Source organism: Propithecus coquereli, unplaced genomic scaffold (assembly GCF_000956105.1).
Source record: "Propithecus coquereli isolate 6110/MARCELLA unplaced genomic scaffold, Pcoq_1.0 Scaffold34, whole genome shotgun sequence".
In the NCBI taxonomy this organism is placed as follows: Eukaryota; Metazoa; Chordata; class Mammalia; order Primates; family Indriidae; genus Propithecus; species Propithecus coquereli.
Window position 1 is genome coordinate 2,201,584 of NW_012149063.1, and position 22,062 is coordinate 2,223,645.

Genomic DNA, 22,062 nt, shown 5'->3' on the forward strand with positions numbered 1-22,062 from the left:
GGCATTTTAGAATGTGAAGCAGCTCTAAAGCAATGAAGATGATAAAAAAGTAAGACTCCACCCTTGTGATTCTGATATGTAGACAGTAGTTTGTTTTATGTGGATCACGATAACTCATTGCAGTGTAATACTGGGTAGGAAATCCAAGACAGAAAATGTTCAGTGATGTAAATACCATTATGAGGAAGAGGCTAACATTGTGTAAACGTTAGGCATTGCTGGAATGGTTCAACCAAGAGAAATTTAAAATCTCATCTTGAAAAATAACTATCAGGACACTTTAAGCACCAGCATTTCTCAAATTTCATTAAAGGAAGATAAAGATAAATGAACAGTCAGTTCATTTATCGTTATTCATTCAGTAAAATTCAGTAACCATTACTTACAGAAACCCCCTCAGCCATTTAGGAAGTTCCACTGGTGTCACTGCTAGGTTCAGGCTCCCTTTGAGGGTGACAGACTCCTGCTGTGTCCCACTAGGATGGGATGACAGGTAACTGAGAGTATTACTTCATTTTCAGGCCTGCAACGAATGTTCAATACATACTCCAGCAATTCCTCCTTCTCTGACGCCAAGAGCCAGAAAGAGACAGCTGTGTTAATGGACGAGGTAAATATTTGCAGAACACAGTTTCCTAGATTTAGTGATGAAAGGGTTATTTTTAGAACACATGTTTTCTGGCCCATCTGGCTTCTTTGCCTTTCCTTTCTCGTGACATAGAACAATCTAGTGGGAGAGCTTACAGGGTCAGCTCCTTTATGAGAAGTTTGAGGGATCTGGAAAAATCTAACTACCTAGAAGTGTTTGCTTTAGTGTCTTCCTAGAAATGTTTAAAACCGTGTCTAAAATAGTATTCACCATAATAGAGTCATTCTTTACGGGCCTAGAAACCATGTACACTTTAACCCAGTTAAGAAACGTGAGTGAAAACACGGGGTCTGCATTCAGAAAGGCCGGTATTTGGATTTAGCTCTGTTTATAGGGACCTGGGACAACTTCAGTTTGTTCACCTGTAAAATGGGGGTATCAGTACCTACCTCTAGGGCTTTTGTGAGGATAAAATATTATTTAGGAAATGCTAGCACAGCGCTCAGAGGAGCTCAAAAATTAGTAACTTTCATTAAGATGCTATTTTCCATTCACTCCTCAGCTGACATCAGGGACCTGGGAGAGTAGCAGGAGAAAGGAAAGATGAGACCATACAGAAGGGAGAGGGCAGCCTGGGGTGTGAGGCAAAAGCGTGTGAGGAAATGAGTAACTTTGCAGGCGTGGTTTCCTGGGGACAGGGGTGGGGCAGGGAGGTGGTCAGAGGAGACGGGGGTAGGTGGGCCTCTTGGCCTTTTTGCTGAGCGCCCAGACTCCTGCAGCAACACAGACACTCTTAGGGATGGATGGACGTGTTGGTTGCTTTGGGGGAAGCCACATTAAAAGGGCAGTTAGCGAAAGACTCATGCATTTTATATAGGGATAAAAATGAACAGATACGTGTTACCTGGGTGTGCAAGATATGGGTTTCTCCTGTGATTAGAGTGATCGGAAGTGGACTTGAGTTAATCTAAGAAGAATTCAGGAAGCGAGAAATTTTTTTAGAAATGTTTTGAAGGATAAAGGAATCTGGGCTAGCTTTCTTTACCTTGCATATAGCTCAACTCTCTCTTGAAAGTAGGTACTCCAACTGGCAATCTCAATAGTTCTTTGGTGAAAGTAGACAGATGCAGCCAGGTACAGCTGACCGACTTTTTAGGTATCAGCTTCCTTTAGTGGGGGTGCTGTTGCAGACACAAACCTAACACTTTTTGTGAAAAAAAAGGCCTGCAATCTGTTCAGTCGGAACAGGGGTCTAACATGCTTGCAATGACATGTGGCTACAATTTTTATGAAATTATAAACAGATCGTAGGACATTTTCTCTGATAGCATGCACAAAATGTTTAGTTAACTAATTCAGTGCAAACAATATTTGCCAAGATAGAGTCATAAAGAGCATTTTGTGATGCCATTGAGTTATAAGTTTACTTTTTGATTGTACTGGCACAGCATTCTGTCATTGTCATTACCATCCAAGAGCGTGTGTTAGGATCATCTGGATATACAACTAGCCTGATGCACAAAGTGGAGGATGCAAGATAGGAGAGGATCTGACCCCTGAACTTCTGAAGTTCATGATCTAGTTGAGGAGCAAGTAAGAACCTTCAAAGAATGGATGCCACGGATCCGTGTAACTTCCTTACACATTCTCTGCATCTAGGTAGAGGGAAATTAGTGGTATTGGTAGAGTTTGTGTTACCCAGGGAAGGTTTCTTGGAGAAGGGAACTCTGTTTCATTTAAATTCTTTCCTGTTTCAAATATGAAAGTGCCATATTTGAATCGATGTTGGCAAGGCATGTTATAAGAAATTGTTGCAGAAACTGGAGGCACTTAGATTAGCTATTGTCTTCAGATATTGGAAAGAGTGCTTCATACGAGATGAACTAGACTTGCTCTCTGACTGTCAGATGAAGACTGGGTCTAATGGTTGAAGAGTGGGGAAGCTTTTGATTTCATGTTAGGTAAGCCTGCTCCACAATGCAGTGGATTGGTCCAAGGATTAGAGACTTTCCCATCAGTTGGAGCTCTTCTGACCATGACTGTGACTCCCTGGCAGGGAAATTAGGGTTAGGAATCCCAGGCTGGAGGCGTGGAGAAAAGAGGGATAATGGTGAGGAGGATGTTGGATGAGCAGGACACTTCCAATGTCTAGATTCTGTTATTCAATTTACTCTGAAATCAGCCTGACAAAGAAGTAATTATAAAGTGTCTAGTTTAAGGTCAAATCAGGGACGAGAAAAGACTAGGAATTTATCTTTAGCTTCACTCATTATTTTTAGACTCAAATACCCTAGAATATTGTTTCCAGTTTCCAGGAGAGTTACTACAAATTTCCTGGGTAACCTAAAACCCCACCACCTCAAAAAACTCAAACAAAACAAAACAAAACAAAAACTCTCACATTCCTTTTATTCTACTGATGTTAATTCTGTTCTGTTCACAACATTGACCATCTATGGCCCAACTCCTCTTCCCCCGAGCCCACCAAAAGTCTACCTTCTGCAATCAGCACTTATTATTTCTTTTCTTGTCCTTCAGCAGAAAATTAAGTAAAGCTATTCATTGCCACAGAATACTGAGTAATCTATCTGTCAAGATTTCCCATTCACCCCATTTACAAGATACTGAATAAGACACACTCGACAACTAAAACTTCCCTCTAGACTGGTTGAAGGGTCCCCCCCATTTTTTCTCTACAGCATTTTCCATGCCTATCTGGAGATGAGCTGAATGTGTATTTTTCTAACCCCTCTGTCAGCGTGAATGTTATCCTGATATTCCTTACCTATCCAGCTGTGCCTCATTTTCTAGAACTTTATTCACGTGGCCAAATGATGTATCCACAGAACAATTTGAAACTAGACCTTTTGGAAGCGAACTCCTATAAACTGTCCTCAGTATTGGCAGAACTTGAGCAAAGACCTAAACCCAGCCATCCCTGCAGTACCTCCATCTTCAAGTGGAAAGAAAAGGTAAGATTTGAAGAGATTGGTTGTAATTTCTCGATGGGGCCTCCTGGGTGGAGTGGCTTAAAGTAGCAACAGTTATGAATTATATGTGCTATATGTCGTCCCAAGTCCTAATTGCAGAATTTCGAGATACATTTATTTTTATTCCTTGGGAGCACAATAAGAGCTAGACACAACTGAATACATTCTTTATAGGCTAAATTACTATGAGGAGTTAAAAACACTTTGGATTTCTTCTTTCTCCTTCTGCCTTAACTTTATCCTTTGAACATGCTTATATAGTAAAATTTCCCTTAAGTTGAAATTTTTAGTATTCACACAGATTTAAATTGTAAGATTTTGTGACGTGCATTAGTCTCATCTGCTGAACATAGTGGATAACGTAGCTAATGCATGAATACAACTGTAGAGAGTCCCACACCGTATTTTCCCAGTGTTGCACCCATCAGGAATTGATGAGTGGGTGAAGGTGCGTCATTGCTATTGCTTGTGGCTGTTTTCCATGACCAGTTAGAAGGGAGTTGTAGCTATTTCGTGATGAAGGGATGATTTTCTTACTAAGAGGCTCAGGAGCTCTAAAACAATCTCAATAATTTAGACAGTCGTGATCATTTCATTTGCATTAAGCCAATTAATTAAAGTTGAATTTTTAGAAGTGATGCTATGAATGTTATTATTTGGCCTAGATAGTCAGGTCAGAATTTGAAACATGGGCTATAAAATACAGGAATTGTCTAATTCCAAAAATATTAAGGATTCATTCAGCTTAAAGCTAAAACCCAGTAGGGCTTAGAAGTGTACTGAATAATTTATTTATACACTCTTAAAAAAAACCCAAATTCCTGAGGAAGACAGCTACAGAAGAGTTAATTTTCACAAATACTTATGATAATAGTGTTGTTAAAAATGACTTTTTAAAATTATTTGAACAGGAGCACACTCATAGTTATGTAAAGATATCTCGACCTTCTTTGATGAAGAGATTAGAGAATGTGGTGAGCAGGGCATCTTCTGATGGCCAGAGGAATCCGAGTTCTTCATCTCCAGGTAATCCCACACCCAGAATAGTTTGGGGCTGGGTCCTCTGGGTACATTGCTACATATAAATTTTATTTTCAGAGCAACATTGACTTGTATCTATTCAAAGAAATTCATATTCCATTGGGACAGATTAATTTGTTAGAAGCTATAGCTTTATGTACCAATGTAATAACAAAGGTGGGAAGGAGTCAAGAAGAGTAGAATGTTGGGAAAAGTATTGTATAATATGTATTATTATACATATGTATAATATGTAACAAGTATTATATAATATGAAATTTTAATCATCTAAAATCAGATTTTAGAAAACTGGCATCCACTTTATTCAAATAGCCTATAATTTGTCATCCATGCAATCACCCCTAAACCACTGTGAGGAGCTTCACAGCTCTGTCTCCACGGGCTCCTCCAAACTCGTACAGCAAACCTGTGCTCTCTGCAAGAAACATGGTGATCCAGGTGATTGTCCAGGGCTACACTTGGGCTTGGAACTCATGGCCTACAAACCCCCTTTATTCAGCCATCTGACCAGCTGTTCGTCCATCCCCACCCCACTGCCCTTCACCTTTCAACGCAGGCACACACATACACACACATATATACACGAAAGGCAATATCCCAGATTGTTCAACTGTAACTACCATAATCATGACTCTCTAGTTTCTTGATTAGAAATTGGCAAAAAAAAAATTTCAATGAAACCAGGACACTTTGGTCCACACAATATATTAAAGAGTCACCATTGCATTATTTGAGAAACAGTTCCATAAGCAACTAGCACATGCTCCAAATATCCCTTATCTATACCTGAATGGGAAAACTAGTATATATTTTGCAAAACATGCATGCAACTACCACACATATTATCTAACCAATGTTGACTAAACTCATATGGGAAACGATATTAATTGTCATCTTTATTACTATTATTAATACAATAACATTTTTCTTCAGACTTCTTATTTCCTATACTATAATACAGTTTTTAGTTATATAATATACATAGCCCATACACATAGAAAGTATATCATAAATGGTTATTGAATCAAGGAATGAAAATTATGTAAAATTATAAACTTTGCTTTTGAGAAAATTTCAATATATTTAAACTCTGCACCACACTGTTAATAACCAAAGAGCTGCCAGTGATATTCATCTCGCCTGCTTACACAGCGTAGTAATTACAACTTAATCCAATTTCCAGCCTCTCGTGCGGCCCAGCCCAGCAACAATCTTTGCAAAGCCTTATATTCTTTTCAAGCCAGGCAAGATGATGAGTTGAACTTGGAAAAAGGTAAGAGTCATTCTCAATGTTTTAATTGCCTTCCCATGTTGTTATCTTTAATGTGAATAAAACCCTAACTTAGCATGGCAGCCTTCAGAGCTATTAATACTACCATGTCAAATCGGTTCAGGTCTATAATCCCCCTTCTTAGACGAGAAAGGTAAAGCACATCAAAAACTAAAGCTATATAATCAAGATAGCTAACGGTGATTCTGTATTTACTATGTGCCAGACATTGTTGCAGGCAGATTGTCCAATGGAATATTCATAAGCACCCTCTGCAGTAGGTATTGTTATTTGTTCCCATTATATAGCTGAGGAGACTGAGGCACAGAAAGGTTAAGTACTTTGGCTAAAGTCACAGACAGTGGCAGCACAGGATTTGAACTCAGAAACTCAGTCACGCTTCTGATCACAGTGCTACACTGGGGTGGAGAATGTCAGTAAGGGACAGTCATTCGAGATGTAACCTACCTTTTTATTTTTCAGAAGCTAGACATACAGGAATGTGAAGTGACTTTCTCTCTTCACTTAGTGTAAGAGCAAGTTCTAGAACCCGGGTCAACAGTTTAATGTTTGTCCCACTTAGCCCTCGGGACAGCTTTTTATGGCCCATCTGAAGAATGAGACCCCCTTCTTTGTGTGCCAGATTTTTATTTAACAGGAAAAGGTGTATGTAGGAGGTCATATAAACCTCGATATTATTAAACCAGAAAAAGTCTCCAGCCTCAACTTTCTTTATGTGTCCAGTTGGCAACACATTTGGATGTCAGCACTAAGGCAGAGATCTGGAAATGGAAGGGTTAGTGAGAAAGAGTTATGTCATAGGAGAATGCCAATCACTCGTGGCCAGGACACAGCTCCCAGGGCAAACAGAAAATCAAGATAGATTATGTAGCCAAACAACAGGGGCCCCACATTTTGGCTGTTGTTTACTGGGTATTTCTTTTTAGTGTGCCAGTCACATTTCTCCAGGTAATTACTTTTCCTCCTTTAGGAATAAAAAACCTATTTCCCAGATACCAACTAGAACCCGTGAGTCCTGCATTTGTGTTACGTAGTTCACAGTAAATTGTTGTTTGCTCTCAGCTCCCTGTTGGTTGCAGAGCCTACTTATACTTTATATTCTAAGTAGTTTCTTTAAATGAAGTACAACACTGGCGGCTTAGGGAAGCTGGCAGTACCATTTTAAATCATTTGCTTGAATTCCTGTCAGTAGATTATGTCAGACAATCTACTGACCTAAGAAAAGCCATTAGTGGGAGAACTTAGACTGAGAATCATCTCCTACAAGAATAAATGGTGATTTATGACAAGAAAAGATAGAAAGGGGGTTACTAATCTCATTTGCCTTAGAAAGAAAATGGCTGGGAGAAAGAATGAAAAAAAAGACTAAAAAATTATCTCAGAATGATGCTAAAGAAAAAGTAGCTCTCGGATCCTGAAGGAAGCAGAGGTTTCTCCTTTGAGGTACAGGAAGCAGCCAGGAAGACAGGACTCTTTCTGTCTCTTGAGGAGCTTAGCCAAAGGACTTGGGACACTAGGGTAAATTTTGGAGTTATTAATCTCAGAATTTTTTTAAAAAAACAAGAGAATTGGACAAGAGCCATGTTTCTTAGGAATTCTATTTATTTGAATCATTGCTTTAAAAAAGTATTGTCTTCAAACTGATGTTGTATTCAAGTGATCTAAATTGTTGGATGTTTCTGTGCAAAGCTGTGACTTAGGATTTTGGACTGTGAGGCCAGGTGTAATGGAGATTGGAGGGGGGTTGTCTTGATCTTAAGAAAAGACTGTTAGGTGACATGTACTCATAGGTATCAACACACCGCACTGTCATAGCCGCCAACACGTGAAACCCTTAAAGTATGGACACTAAGAAAGAGTTTGGTGGCAATCCATCGGCTATATACAAACTGAGCCAGGCAGCACAAGAAGGACATATGATCCAATGTGATTCTCTGTTTAAGCAAACCATTTTATGGCATAACTCAGTTGTTCATTATCTTACTCTTTTTGTGATTCTCTGGATTAGGCCTGCTTCATAAGGTGTTCGCTAAATTTTGCTTCCTCCAAATCAAGTGCAGAAAATGTTATAATGCTTCCAAATAACTCCTTGAAAGCAAAATCTCCTTAAAACTCTTTCACAATCAGGCTCAGGGATGTGTTCAAATGGTAGAGACCCATTTGTCTAACTAAATGTGTATTTTCACAGGTGACATTGTGATTATACACGAGAAAAAAGAAGAAGGATGGTGGTTTGGATCTTTAAATGGAAAAAAAGGCCATTTTCCTGCTGCTTATGTGGAGGAGCTCCCTTCAAACGCTGGGAACACAGAGACGTAGGCATGAAGCACAGCCCCAAACACACTGCCTCACACACTCTGTAAACAAACCGCACCACGCGGTGCAAATAAAGATGAAATGCCATTATCTTTACAAGTTTTTCTTTTAAATAGGTGTCAGAGTCCTACTTGCATGTCACAGCACTTAGCACTCGTGGTTATTTGCCTGAAACCGAGTCAGACAGAAGATGAAGGGCGGAGAGAAGCAGGGGAGAAGCTCGTGGCTCCTAGGGTTTTCGAATTCTAAGAGACGCTAGAGATCATCCAGGACAACTCCTGGTGTCACAGAAAAAGAGACTGAGTCCAGGGTGGGTTCAGCAGCTCGCCTGAAGTCACAGAGTTTTCTGGTAGCACGACAGTAGTTTGGACTTGGCTGTCCTTTTGCTCCAGACTTGGGAGGCAACTGGACACAGCAGGCCTGGGAGATGAGGAACACGATCGACTCCAAGAACAGAGACAGGCAACCAAGACTCCAGTGAGGCTGACCCAGCTTAGGGGACAGTAGAATCAAGGACCAGGAGCGAAGTCTGGAAGTCCACCGAGTCAGAAGAGGGGGCGGTAGATGAGAGATCTAGGCAGGGGGCAGAATGGTGTTCCATCCTGAGCCAATGATCTTCCGAGGCAGGGGCTGCTTACCGCCTCGTTGCCCACCGCCAGAACTGCTCATGGAGTGAGGCCAGGTGTGAGCCAGAGGTGGCTGGGGGTATGAGAACAAGAGCAGAGTGGACAGGAAGGGGTTAGGAGACAGTACGCCAAATTGCATGCCTTCTTGCCCATTTGGAAACTTCATTTACCAATTCAGAAACAAGGAATTCTGCAATTCCCAACAGTCATTATGGGAAAAATACCCTAAGCAGCTTCCTAATAAAAGGCACTTTAAATGCCAATAGGTCTTTAGTTTGAATGGAAAGTTCTGAAAATCAACCTTCCCTACCAAAATGGAATATTTAGGGTGAAGACAATTTGTGCTGCTTACTCGAATGCCCCATAATGAGAGGCTGGAAATGAGAGAGGTTAAATCCCAAAACTCCTGCCCAGGGGAAGTTTAGAATGGAGAGCGTGTTACAGCAGCATCTTTCAGAAAATGATCCACATCTACCTGGAGATCACACATTCCATTGAATGGAAGGTCACAGTGTTGACAGAAACTCTTGGACATGTTTACTCTTGTGCCAAATAGAGAGTCTATCCTTTGGAACTTCAATGTAGGCATTAAAGGAATAATTAAAATCCATCCCATTACTCTCCTGCCCCCTACCTCTTTTTTTTTTTTTTAATTCATCAAATTTTATACTTTCAAGAAGAAATTTTTCAAACTAAGGCACATATCTTTTTTATATTCTGTGCCATTACACTCCTATAGCTGGATATAACTAACACAATAGGTATTTGTAGATACAGATATTAGACCTGAAGGAGCGCAAGTAAAATTTGTTATGTCAGACATAACTTACAGCCCAGAAGAACAGACCAGAAGTTTTAATGCCATCCTTAATGGTGTACTAATGAAGGTTTTCTGCATATAGAGTTGGCTGAATAATAAGCCATTAGACCATGAACAGAGATTTTGAATTTATATTTCCTTTTCATCTTTTTTCCATTAAGCCTTGATGGATAAAAAATTGTGTAGCAATTGACTGCAGCCTACATTGGACCATTTTGTATAAAGTGATGATAATGGTGGTTGGACCCTAAAACTCTTTGGAGGTAATTTTCAAAGAAAGAGATCCTTCTTTCTTCATGAATCAGTGGTGTTTTATGAAAACATAAATGGTTCTTTTCCTGTTTTGAAATGTTGCTGCAAATTCTTTTTGCATCTGTGATGTATAATTTTTAAGCCTCAAAGAAATACTATAGTTTTAATCTAGATAAAATACAAATATATTTGAATATAGCAGATTGAATATCTTTTCAGTAGGGCAAGAATTTTCTAACTGGATAGATAGGGATGGTCCTCCTTAGGTTTAGGATAAAATTAAGTGCATATTGTGGTGAAGATTAATTACGTGCCCTGGCCTTCTAGATGGAATAAAATAATTTTAACATTAATGCTTTTAAACTATTAATTGGCTTTCAAAATTGTACTCCACTAAGTAGTTTCATATGTCAGGAAGGTTTTAGCACCATCAACACCCTGACATATAGGCTGTGGAGGCCTATGCCTGATTTTCACTGAGTACGTGGGAGAAGCATTTCTACTTTATCTCCTTTCCAGTAGAATAAAAGCTGACATATCCATCATGCTATCAACCAGAAAAATCAATTAATTTCAATTTTTTCATTTTCAATTAGGCATGATAAATAATATACACAATGACAAAGGCATTTTAAAGTACCTTATATTTCATCAAAAAGTAGGATAACATTCAGTTTGGGGTAGAGTAAAAGTTATTATACAAAACTATAAGCCTTTAACTGATTAGTAACTTGAGCATAGGTTTAACTTTGTCCACCGCGCCCCCTCCCCAAGACAGAACCCCTCTTCTCCCACAGCCTTGATGGCCTTGAGGGGTAATCAGCCCGACTAGGAGCAAGAAAAGTGTATTAGAATCAGCATAACAGCATGTCCCAGTGTCCTTTGCAATGTCACAGAGGGAGATGGGCCTGGGGGTGCGGGACATGAGAAAGTGGGACTCCGACTTAGATCAGAGTGTGGGTCCAGCAGAGAAGAGCAGGAACTTTTGCAAAGAGAATAAAGCTAGAGAGGTGAAGGGCATGTCAGAGGTCCTGGTATGCTGTGATCCAGGGCAGAGGGTCCGAGTCCCCAGACCTTCTGCTGAGCAGCAACACGGACCAGAGAAAACCAGCAGGCTAGAGAATCCAGGATGCGGTTATACAGGCAGGCGCTCAGCTCAGGAAAAGGAAGGGGAGGTGCGAATGCTTGAGGTCAGGGAAATCCCGCTGAACCCTGGGATACTAACCAGGTCAGAGGGTCAGAGGAATGGGAGGAAAGTAGCTCTTCCCTGAGGTTGGACTAAATGGACCTGCACAGAACTAGGGTGACAACGTCTCTCTTAAAGACCTATGGAGTTGGAGCAGAAGTAGGAGGGGAAACAAATTGAATGGGCTGGAGAAAAACCTTGGCTCTAAAGCTCAGGACCTGTAATCCTAGCATTTTGGGAGGCTGAGGCAGGAGGATCACTTGAGGCCAGGAGTTCAAGACCAGGCTGGGCAATATTGTGAGACCCCGTTTCTACAAAAATAAATAAATCAAGCTCAGGACTAACAGAGGGTTCTGAGGACAACAAAGGGAGTCATGCAGGGAGCACCTAGAAGCGACTGGGGCCAGGCTAACCAGGCATATGGGCTGGCAAATGTGTTATTGATTTCAGTTTCAACTGACTGGTAAATTGAGTTTTCTTCACATTGGGGCGAATGGTAATTGCTAATTTCAGTGGTTCTCCAGGTGTGGTGCCTGGAACCAGCGGCACCAGTATCACATCAGAATATGTTAGAAATGCAAATTATCAGCTCCCATTTTATACTCTGAGTCAAAGACCCTGGAGGTGGGACCCGGCCATCTGTGGTTCAATAAGCACTCGCTCCAGTTTGAGAACCACTGGCTTACCTGAATGGATCCTGAGGGTGCTGTCTAAATTTTAGCAGACACACCCAGAAGGACTGTCATTGGAGAAAGTAGAAAAAGCCATACGCGCAGCAAGCAAATTTTAAAAAGAAATATAACCTCTTGATGCAACAGGTTTTCCAAGATGCGTGGTGTTGGACACTGAGCTGGAGAAGTTGTGCTCCACTTTGCGTGTTCATATTCTTCCTTGGCCCAGGGAAGAAGGAATACTTTGGCCTACATTACACTCTCTTAAAAAATAATCTTATTCCTTTCTCAGCCACTTGCTTGATAATCTTGTTGGCAAAAGAAAGCTTGGTATGGGCCATTTCTTGGTACTAGAGCACAGGAAGTAAATGCAACACTGGAAGGGAGGCTTAGCGTGATTAATTCCATTTTCCTTCTGAACCCCTGCAGGAATATCCATTAGGGTAAAAGCTTTTGTTTAGCTCTGCACATAGGCCAGCTAATTATAAAAAACTTAATTTCTAGTTCAATTCCAACAAAAAGATAATTGTCCCTTCCCCAAAACTAACTCCCAGAGAGATAAGGACATTATGCACACGAGTAACAATGCTATGTTAAAGATTTTTAGGAACATTGTGACCTGACCAACATCCTCCAAAGTTAACCAAGAGCAAAAAAGTTTGACAACCTCTTGGGACCCTCGTTGACACCCAGATGTCTGTGATCCTTGGTTACCTCCTGCAACCCCTCTCCCCTTCCCCTTCCCTTAACATAAAAAGGAGCCCAAAGTTCATATGAACTTAAGCAGTTCTTTAAGACATTAGTCCACCATCTTCTCGGTTGGCTCTCTCAATAAACGTTGCTTTCCTTTCCCCAACACCTTGTCTCTCAATTTATTGGCTGTCCTGTGGCAAGCGATCCAAACTTGGACTCAGTTACACGAACAGCTCTCTCCCCCTCAAGACACCCTTTGGCTCCATTCTCTCCCTTCTTTTCTGCCCTTCTCCATTCTCTGACCATCTGTGCTCAGACGTGGTGACTAATTCTGCACATTTAGGTGCCATGTTACCCAGCTGGGTCTTCCGTCTCTGATTCAGCTTCTCAGCCTGCAACCGGTCAAATGAAGAAGCATATTCTCTACAACTTGAAAGAGAGGAAGAAGAAAGTATGTGTGTTTACCTAGAATCTAAATTCTTTATCCATTTCTGACTTACCATCAATACAATCAACACTGTTTCCCATTTGGCTCCCAGGTCTGGTATTTCCAACAGAGGACACCAACATAAATACCTTCAGAGGCCAAGGAAGTACGTTAATAAATGAATCTGTTTAAATGTCACACTTTGGGAATTGGTGGAAATATGTTGAACTGGTGAAAATATGTCCCCCTAAAGCTATTTAAAAAGTAATACTCAGTTTTGGGTAAATTTTATTGTACAGGATGTCTGAAGTATATCTTAAACTTATAGGCCATCGTTTTATGATCTCCACTCTGTTTTTTATTTTGAACCCCCCCCCACTCCTTTTTACATTAATTGGTACTCCCCCACCTCGATAATGTTTGATAGTATACTAATATATCTATCAGACTATTTGATTAATCAGAAAAGTTTTAACCAAAAAGATGAGCTGAATTTGCTGAGATAAACCACAGGATGGTATTTAGATTCATGATTTTTATTCCACATAAAAAATGTTCTGGAATTTAATTTCATTCTTACTTTTTCCTAAGGCCATAAAATTTTTCTTGTATAATGGTTAATTGAATAGACATGGCAAGTTTAGGATCTCAGAATCTCAGAGCCAGGAAGTAATTTCAGAGATCATGCAGCCCAACCCACTCATTGAGTCACTCATTCATTTATGCATCTACCCAGCCACTTATTCATTGAATATTTTAATGTATAGCTGTGTGCCAGACAATGGGCTAAGTGATAAAGATTAAAAAAATAAACTAAGCCCTACCCTCAAAGAGTTCACGGTCTTGTGGAAAGACAAAAATGGAAAAAAAATATTACAATACAATGTGAAATAGTTTACATGTACAAGCATAGTTTAATTGAATTCTTTCCCATTCTTTAAAAGCTGTATTGAGGTATAATTTCCATATAATAAGATTTACCCATTTTAAGTATAACTTGTTCAGTTTGATAAATGCATAGTCTTGCAACGACCACCACAAGCAAGTGTTAAAACAGTTCTAGTGTCCCCCAAATTCCCACATATCTCTTTCCAGTCAATCCTTGCAAACCTCAGGCAACCACTGCGTTCTGCATTCTCAAGTATGTCTTTTCTAGGATTTTGAATGGAGTCTTTAATTTAGCACAATATTTTTGAGTTTCACCCATGTTTTTGCATGTATTAGTTCTTTATCACTGAGTAATATGCCATTGTGTGTATTCATATTCACACTTCAGTTGGTGAACATTTGGGTTGCTTCTATTTTTTTGGCCATAATGAACACTGTTGCTATTATACAAACATTCACAGGCTTTTTGTGGACATATTTCCATTTCTCTTGGGTAGATAACTAGGAGTAAAGTGTATATTTAATTTTTTAAAAACCTATAAACTTTCAAAATTGAGTGTACCATTTTGCATTCCCACCAGCAAAGTATGAGAGTTCCAATGGCGCCACATGCACCATCTGCACTTGGTATTATCAGTCTTTTCAATTTTAGCTATTCTGGTGGGTGTGTACTAATACTTCATTGTGGTTTTGATTTGTATTTCCCTTGTGACTAATGATGCTGCGTATCTTTCTACGTGCTTATCAGCTATGAATTGGCCCAATGCAGTAGCAGTTTTACATAAGTAAACACTTCTCAAAACAGTTGTTGCTTGCCCTGAAATGGTTGTTTTAAATAATTTGTCCAGTTTTATATTTCTGTGTGTGTGTGTGGGGGGGGAGGGTAATAGCCCAAACTCCTCACACCAGAAGTAGTCTTTGAACTGGATGTTGAAAGGTAAATAGAAGTTACTGTGTAGAAAGTTTGGGAAACAATAATAGTTTTGTCACTTAAATACTGGGTCTAAAGATAATGAGTCCTTTTCCTCACAGAGCAGTACACAAGTACAGTACACTGTGATAAACGCTCTAATAGGAGTATGCCAGGGGGCTATGAGGATACTTAGGAGGGATGGGTACCAAGGAGGATCCAGACGACCAGGGACGGTCTGAGCCGAGTGGGAGTTAGGCAAGTGAGAAGGGCCGGGTGAGCATTACAGGCAGATGAGAAAAAAGGCACTGCACCTACCGTGGAAAACACACATTTATAAAATTTCACATGTACCAGTCCATAAAGTAAATCTCTAGAAATTATCTGACCACAGCATAAGTGAGAAGTCATTACGAAAAGGTAACTGAAAAAACCCTATGCATTTAGAGAACACACATGTGAGCACATGCTTATGCACATGCCACACATAAACTTCTAAATAACCCATGGTTGAAGAAGAAATCTTAATGGAAATTAGAAAATGTTAGAAATAAAAATTTAAAAAATACTATGTATCAAAATCTGTTGTTTTAGGAAAGCAGCTATAAAAAAGTGCTACAAGGAAAGGAGAAAGGCTGAAATTAATAAACTAAGCATCCTAATTATGAATTATCAAAAATACCAGCAGAATCAACCCAAAGAAAGTAAAGGACAAGAAAAGAAAGAAATTAATGAAATATAAAACAAAATAGAAGATGAGCAAGGCTATCCATTGGTTCTTTGAAAGGATTAATAAAATGAGCCAACCTCTGGTGAGATTAAGAAAGAAAGGCATAAGAAAACATCATTTATAAGAAAAAAGTAGATGCCATAGATACAGCAGATATCTAAAAGATAAAATTATATATTATCAATATCTTCACACCAATTAATCTGAAAACAAACAAGAGACAAATTTCTCAAAAAATATACATTATCGAAACTCACTGAGAAGAAATAGAGTAACTGAATGATTTAACAACCATTAAAGAAATTTAATGAGTAGTTTTAAAAAATTCTTCCTACAAAGAAAGCACAAGGATCAGAGGTGAGTTCAAAAACAGATATTCTTATTCAAACTTTTTCAGGAAATATTTAAAAAATAGGACACATCTCAACTAGTTTCAAAGGTCTAGGACCTGGGATAACCTTGATGCCAAAAATGAGACAAAGTTAATATACAAAGGAAAATTATAACCCAATCTCACTCATGGCTACAGACATAAAAATTCGAAACAAAATATTCACAAACTGAAGCCAACACTATATTTAAAAAAAAAAAAGAAAAGAAAAGATTGACTGTCATGGCTAAGTTGGATTTATTCCAGAAAGCCAAAGTTGATTCAACATTTTTTTAAAAGCCTATTAATATAAATCACCACATTAATAGGTTAAAGGAAAAATATAGATGCAGAAAACATGATAAGATTCAACATTCATGATAATTACTTTTAGTTAACTGGGAATAAAAGAAAAAACCTCTTTGGTTTTCCCCAAGTCTGGGAAACTACACATAGTATAATAACGGCCAGATGAGAAAATTGACCTGCGAAAGGTTAAATGATTCGCCCAAGGTCATGTATCAACTTCAATAGTAGAGCAAAGACCAGCCCACATCTTAATTCTCAACGTTTTTCTGTAAAACCATGTTGGTGTCAAAAAAATACAGCTTTTCAGAAAACAAGTTAGAATATTCAAGACTTCCCATTATACATATCACATTTATTTGAATCTCAAACATTACCTCTTTCCAAAATTTGTAAAATATCTTTTTCCTTGACGTTCTTCCATTTGTTAGATCTTATCCTCAGCTGCTACTTCCAACTTGCCTAGTTGCTAAGGGGAGAACTTGTGTGTCTAAACTCAAAACGTTCTTCACATCATACCACATCACATTTTTCACATTTCACAACACAACGTATTTAACAATACCAAGAAAGGGCTGGTTTTAAATGGCTTATAGATCCTCCTGTTTACTTACTTAACTGATGGACTCTTTCTACTTAGATGAAACTCACCTTTATTCAGAAAGAATTTTGTTCTCTGTCAGCTTGTTATTGAGGCAAGAATTGCCAACAGAACCATCTTTAACTTCTAAAAATGTCCAAACACCACAGCAACATATGTGCAGGTATTATTGAACAAGCCAGCTCTTTTTCAAAGGTACAATTTTGATTCCCCATTAAATAACTTTCTATTGAGTCTTGATAAGGTGTTCAACATCAACAAATACTTATTAAGCTTCTACTATGTCCCAGACAATCTACTAGGTAAGAGCTAAATAGGCAATTTGCTGCCATGATACACAAATTAAAACATAACTAATTATCTCTGTACAGGAATTCTCTGAATTGGAAGAGAGGCAACACTTTCTAATTCTCATTATCTTAGAAACTGAAACTTTAAATCCATTAGTAGAACACTAGCAGATTTTGTGCTCTTTTTTTTTTTTAATTTATGATTGAGTTTAGAGATGTTGTTTCATTTTATTATAAAATGTGAAATAGATTAGTTGACCCCATTTGGATTCCATTTCAATATTACTACTAGTGAATATTTTTTCCATTTAAGAAAATCTTTTATCTTTGTATCTTATGCTTTATTTCCACATTAGAAAGATTTTAAATGCTTAAAATTGTTATTTCATTTTTACAACATACCATTTTAAATATAATGTATAAAAAGAGCAAGTCTAATAAAATACCTTTTTTTGTGTTTCCTGTGTATTATTAATCATTTAAAGTGCAATTTCCATAATGTATCAACTTTAAAATGTAAGCTATTAATATCAGCTCCAGAATATTCCCAGGTTGGTACATAGTAAACTTAAAAAAATTAAGGTCATTATATTTGATTGAACAGATTAAAAGTGTGTGTGCAAGTCAATAGCCTTCCCACCCACCATTCTCATAAAGACCTGGGTTGATGACTGCAGTCTATATCCCTAGAGACTGTTCTCAATGAGCCTCTGGGCTTCTAAAATTCAGGTACTCTGCTCACTGTTTCGCTGAGATCTGCAGCTGCTCTGCCATTTTAGTGAGGTTATTTCCTAACTGCTATAGTTTGAGTATGGTTTGGCCCCACCAAGTCTCGTGTTGAAATGTGATCCCCAGTTGGATGTGGGGCCTGGTGGGAGGTGTCTGGGTCATGGAGGAGGATCAATCATGGATGGCTTAGTGCCGTCCTCACGGTAAGCCAGTTCTATCTCTATTAGATCCCAGGAGAATTGCTTGGCACCCCCTTCCCCATCTCGTTTGCTCTCTAGCGGTGCGATCTCTGCACACACCAGCTTCCCTTCATCTTCTGCCATGAGTGGAAGCAGCCTGAAGCCTGCACCAAAAGCAGATGCTGGCGCCATGCTTCTTGTACAATCTGAGGAACTGTGAACGAAATAAACCTCTTTTCTTCAAAAATTACCCAGCCTCGGGTATTCCTTTATAGCAACATAAAAATGGACTGGGACTCTAAGGATCCAGATAAAACGTTCCTCCCTTGCTTTTTTTTTTTTTTTTTTTTACTTTTTATTCTTAATCATTATACTTCTATAGAAACACAAAAGCTAAATTATATTACAGAAGTTCAAATTCATTTGAAATCTTTAAGAACTTTGTCTTTGCATACTTTCTCTGCAACATGGTATGTACTCACTGTAGTAGTCATCTGATTTTTTTTAAATGTTAAACATCTAGGCTCTCTTTCTCTTGGGAGAACTGTAACATCCCCACTCTTAGCCCAGTTGTGGGGGTTAATCTGCCTCCACACCTGAGTTTCAGGGAGAATCTGGTATAATCCAATGCATGTATTTTACCTCCTGATCACCAGAACTTGGTTCAGAGACAGGGATAAGCTTGAAATTGCTGAGGTCTACCATATGGAGCCTCAATCCAGAAGAAACAGCTAAGAAATTGATCTTGTTGATACAATTTAAGCTCCAAATCAAGGTAGGTCCACGAAAAACAAAGTTGGGTTTTGATATGGTTCTATGTATTCATTTAAATGTAGGGATATCAAAAATAAAGCCAAATGTGAAGGTCTGCCTAAGGAAAATTGGACAATTTGCTCACTGTACTCCCACTGTTAAAATACTCCCTTTAGCTAAGCCTATCCTGAAATAGGATAAACATACTGCTAGTAGCACACATTCCAATCACCAGGGCAGTCTTTCATCTCTGCAGAAATAATACCAATCAGTGGTTCCTAAAAGCTGGTCTGCACACTGGTATGTATCAGTGACATTTCCACCAGTCCTCAGCATTCTTTTCAGATAAGTTCTACTGCTATATGATGGCAAGCAAAGCCATGAGCCAAGTCCCAGGCATAAGCGGGGTTGGGGCTCAGAACATACTACTCCAAACTATGGTGCCTTGGCATTAAAGGAGATTGGAAGTCTTCAGAAATAGCTTCAGAAGCAAAGTCTCTCTTTCTCTGCCTTCCTGTCTCCTGCCCTTCTTTCTCCCTAAAATAAGTCATAAAAACCAGAACATCTCTCTCCCAAAGCAAGCCATAAGACCTAAAAATATTACTCTAACCTGCCCCTGCCTTTCTCTATAGGAGCTGGCCATAAAGAAATTCTCTGACCCGCCTTGTCTGATAGTAGGTCATGAGACCCTTGTTCTAGAGGGGTCTTGCTCCATACCCAGGAGGAAGGAAAGCTACAGAGAGGCCAAGAAGAATCTGAACAGACAGGCCTTGCTGGGCTTCCCTTCAGTCTATTACCATTAAATCATACTTCTTTGTCCAATCACAGTCCTACACGGCTGTCCATTCTTCATCAAACCTAAGCATAAAAATACAAGATAATTTCCCCTGGGTCTTTGGGTCTTCATTTCTAAAGGCTCCTATGTCATGTAAAACTTTAGTTAATCTGTTATACCTTTTTCTTTTTTTAACCTGCCTTTCGTTATAGACGTGTCAGCCATGGCCCTTATGATGGGTGAGGAAAGGCATCACACCTTTCTGCCCCTACAGTGGCAACTGTAAGAGGGTGTTCTGAAACTTCCCTTACTCTCACTAACTAGGCAACTGGTCTGAACTTTTCTCCCAGACTATTCGGGGAGAAGGCAGGAGAAGCAACTGGAGACATGGAGGCTATCGTTCTGTGGCTTTTAAGTATGCCTAAGATTATGTGCCTTCCACTATAGCCATCACACTTAAACACAATCAAATTTACAAGGAAAGAATGGTGACAAAAACAAAATCCTAGAACAAGTTGACATTTGAGTTCTAGTCTGTGGCAAATAGATTCCTAAGATGACAAACTTATATCTAGACCACAATTAAATATTACAAAATGGACATTAGTTATAAATTTCTACATTTGGATTTTGAAAAGTATATCCTTTTCCAGACATGAGTAAAATACTTCCTTCTATTGTAAAGGACTGTCCTTTATTCTAACTGTAGATCCCTCTTTGTGTAAAATGAAAATATTTTTTCTTTTCTGACATCAGGATGATAGTAAAATAGTAGCATTTATTTTGCCAAGTACATTTAAAAAACTGTCAACCTTAGGTTGGACCTATCCACTTAACTTTTTAATATTAAGAGTCCATGACCTTCAAAAGCTTAAAGAACACTGAGACATAGTGTAGGCTGAACAAATTTCCATTTCCATTGCTAGCCATAAACTACCCATGCCTGACATTTAAACAAAAAAATATATATAACGTACTAGTTATCTCTCATTTTAAAAATAATATATTTTACTTTATAAATTTTTGCCTAAGATTTTAATTAAAATACAGTAGACCCCCTTATCTGTGGGGGTTATGTTCCAAGACCCCCACTGGATGCCTGAAACCATGGATAGTGCCAAACCCTACATGGACTATGTTTTTTCCTGCACATACATACCTATGACAAAGTTTAATTTATAAATTAGGCACAATAAGAGATTAACAACAATAATAATAACAGAACAATTATAACAATATACTGTAATAAAAGTTATGTGAATGTGGGGTCTCTCTCTCTCTCAGAATACACCATTGCACTGTACTCATTCATTTAATCTTTTTTGACCGGTTGAGCACGGGTAACTGAAACTGCAGGAAGCAAAACTGCAGATAACGGGGGATACTGTGACTTAAGGAAATACACCACACGGAGATGTTACAAAAATACCAAGGAATTATAGATAGACAACAGATACTGAGACCTCTTTTAATAAGAAATACACAACAGAAAAAAAAAATAAACCATTTTTATACACCATTTACGCATTAATTATGAACCATAGCAGTAAAAGCTTTCCGGACATTGGCAAGAAAAGCTGAAAAATTGTTGGTCTTCCTTACATTCTCTTGAAATTCTGCTAGGCATTCAAGGTGAGGAGCACTATCTGACACTAGAAAAAAAATCAAAGATAATTTAAATGAGATTTTTCTTGTGGCAGAGAAGTATTGCTAATTTAGATACTCTCCATCTGATCTGAATGTCAATTTCATTTTAATGAAATGCTTTGAGCATAAAATGATACACTCGATTTTCATATTCTAATTATCTTTTGGACCTTTCCTTTCTTTAAGCTCTAAATATTCAAATCTTAAGTACTATAATCTTGCTTTAAATTTAAACAGATGGTATTCAAGGACTGAAGAGCTTAGTAATGCAGAATGCCATTTCCCATCCTCTTAAACCTATATATTTTCTTTTAACTATTTAAACTGTTTTAATAGTTTGTTTTAACTGTTAAGTCATTTTTCTCTGCAAAACTTTGGCCTGACTGACTTCTGGTTTCTGGCCACTGGATTAAAAAAAGAACTTTCAATGCCAATCCTAATAAGTATGGAAAGAAATATCTAAAGTTTTACAAGTGAAATGGAAGGCATTAGAAAATGTGGTTGCTATTCCAAGAGTGGTATCTACAGGGCCTACTAATCAAATGAGGCTCAAAAAAAAATCACAAATAACAGTATGGCCCTCTATGTAGTTGTACCAGCTAGTATACTAGGAGCAAGTCTCCAGTGAGGGTGGTCAAAGGAAAAGAATGATCCAGCTTTCTCTGCCATCGATCCTGTCCTTTGTCCAAAGGAAAGAAATCCAACAATATCAGATTTCCAGCTCTTTGGTACAGACTGCTTAGGAAATAAAGTCCATGTCTATAGTAGAGAAAGAACAGCAAAGAGCATTTGGTTCAAAATTTATCTTGTAGATTCTATTTTAACATACTACCGAATACCATCAGACTATATAGTAATAGAGGATATCCAATTTAGAGAAAATTGAAAAGCTAGGTAAGAGGTTTTATGGGCTTGCTTTTTAAAATCTAGCACTCATTAGACTGGAAGATACAAGATAATTTCCCCTGGGTCTTTGGGTCTT

At 38.5% G+C, this 22,062-nt stretch overlaps 2 protein-coding genes across 2 annotated transcripts in view; one reads left to right on the forward strand and one right to left on the reverse strand.

Annotated features, from left to right (window-relative positions):
• The window catches only part of NOSTRIN (nitric oxide synthase trafficking), a 72,998-nt gene extending 64,675 nt beyond the window's left edge, over nt 1-8,323 (forward strand). The window contains exons 12-16 of the mRNA XM_012650789.1: nt 522-610; nt 3,436-3,561; nt 4,491-4,605; nt 5,804-5,893; nt 8,100-8,323. Coding sequence (XP_012506243.1) covers nt 522-610; nt 3,436-3,561; nt 4,491-4,605; nt 5,804-5,893; nt 8,100-8,230 — 551 coding nt within the window. The 3' untranslated portion in view covers nt 8,231-8,323. The remainder of the gene's footprint in view (nt 1-521; nt 611-3,435; nt 3,562-4,490; nt 4,606-5,803; nt 5,894-8,099) is intronic.
• A 12,594-nt stretch (nt 8,324-20,917) lies between these two features.
• The window catches only part of SPC25 (SPC25, NDC80 kinetochore complex component), a 15,015-nt gene continuing 13,870 nt past the window's right edge, over nt 20,918-22,062 (reverse strand). The window contains exon 7 of the mRNA XM_012650790.1: nt 20,918-21,085. Within this exon, the coding sequence (XP_012506244.1) occupies nt 20,961-21,085 (125 nt within the window). The 3' untranslated portion in view covers nt 20,918-20,960. The remainder of the gene's footprint in view (nt 21,086-22,062) is intronic.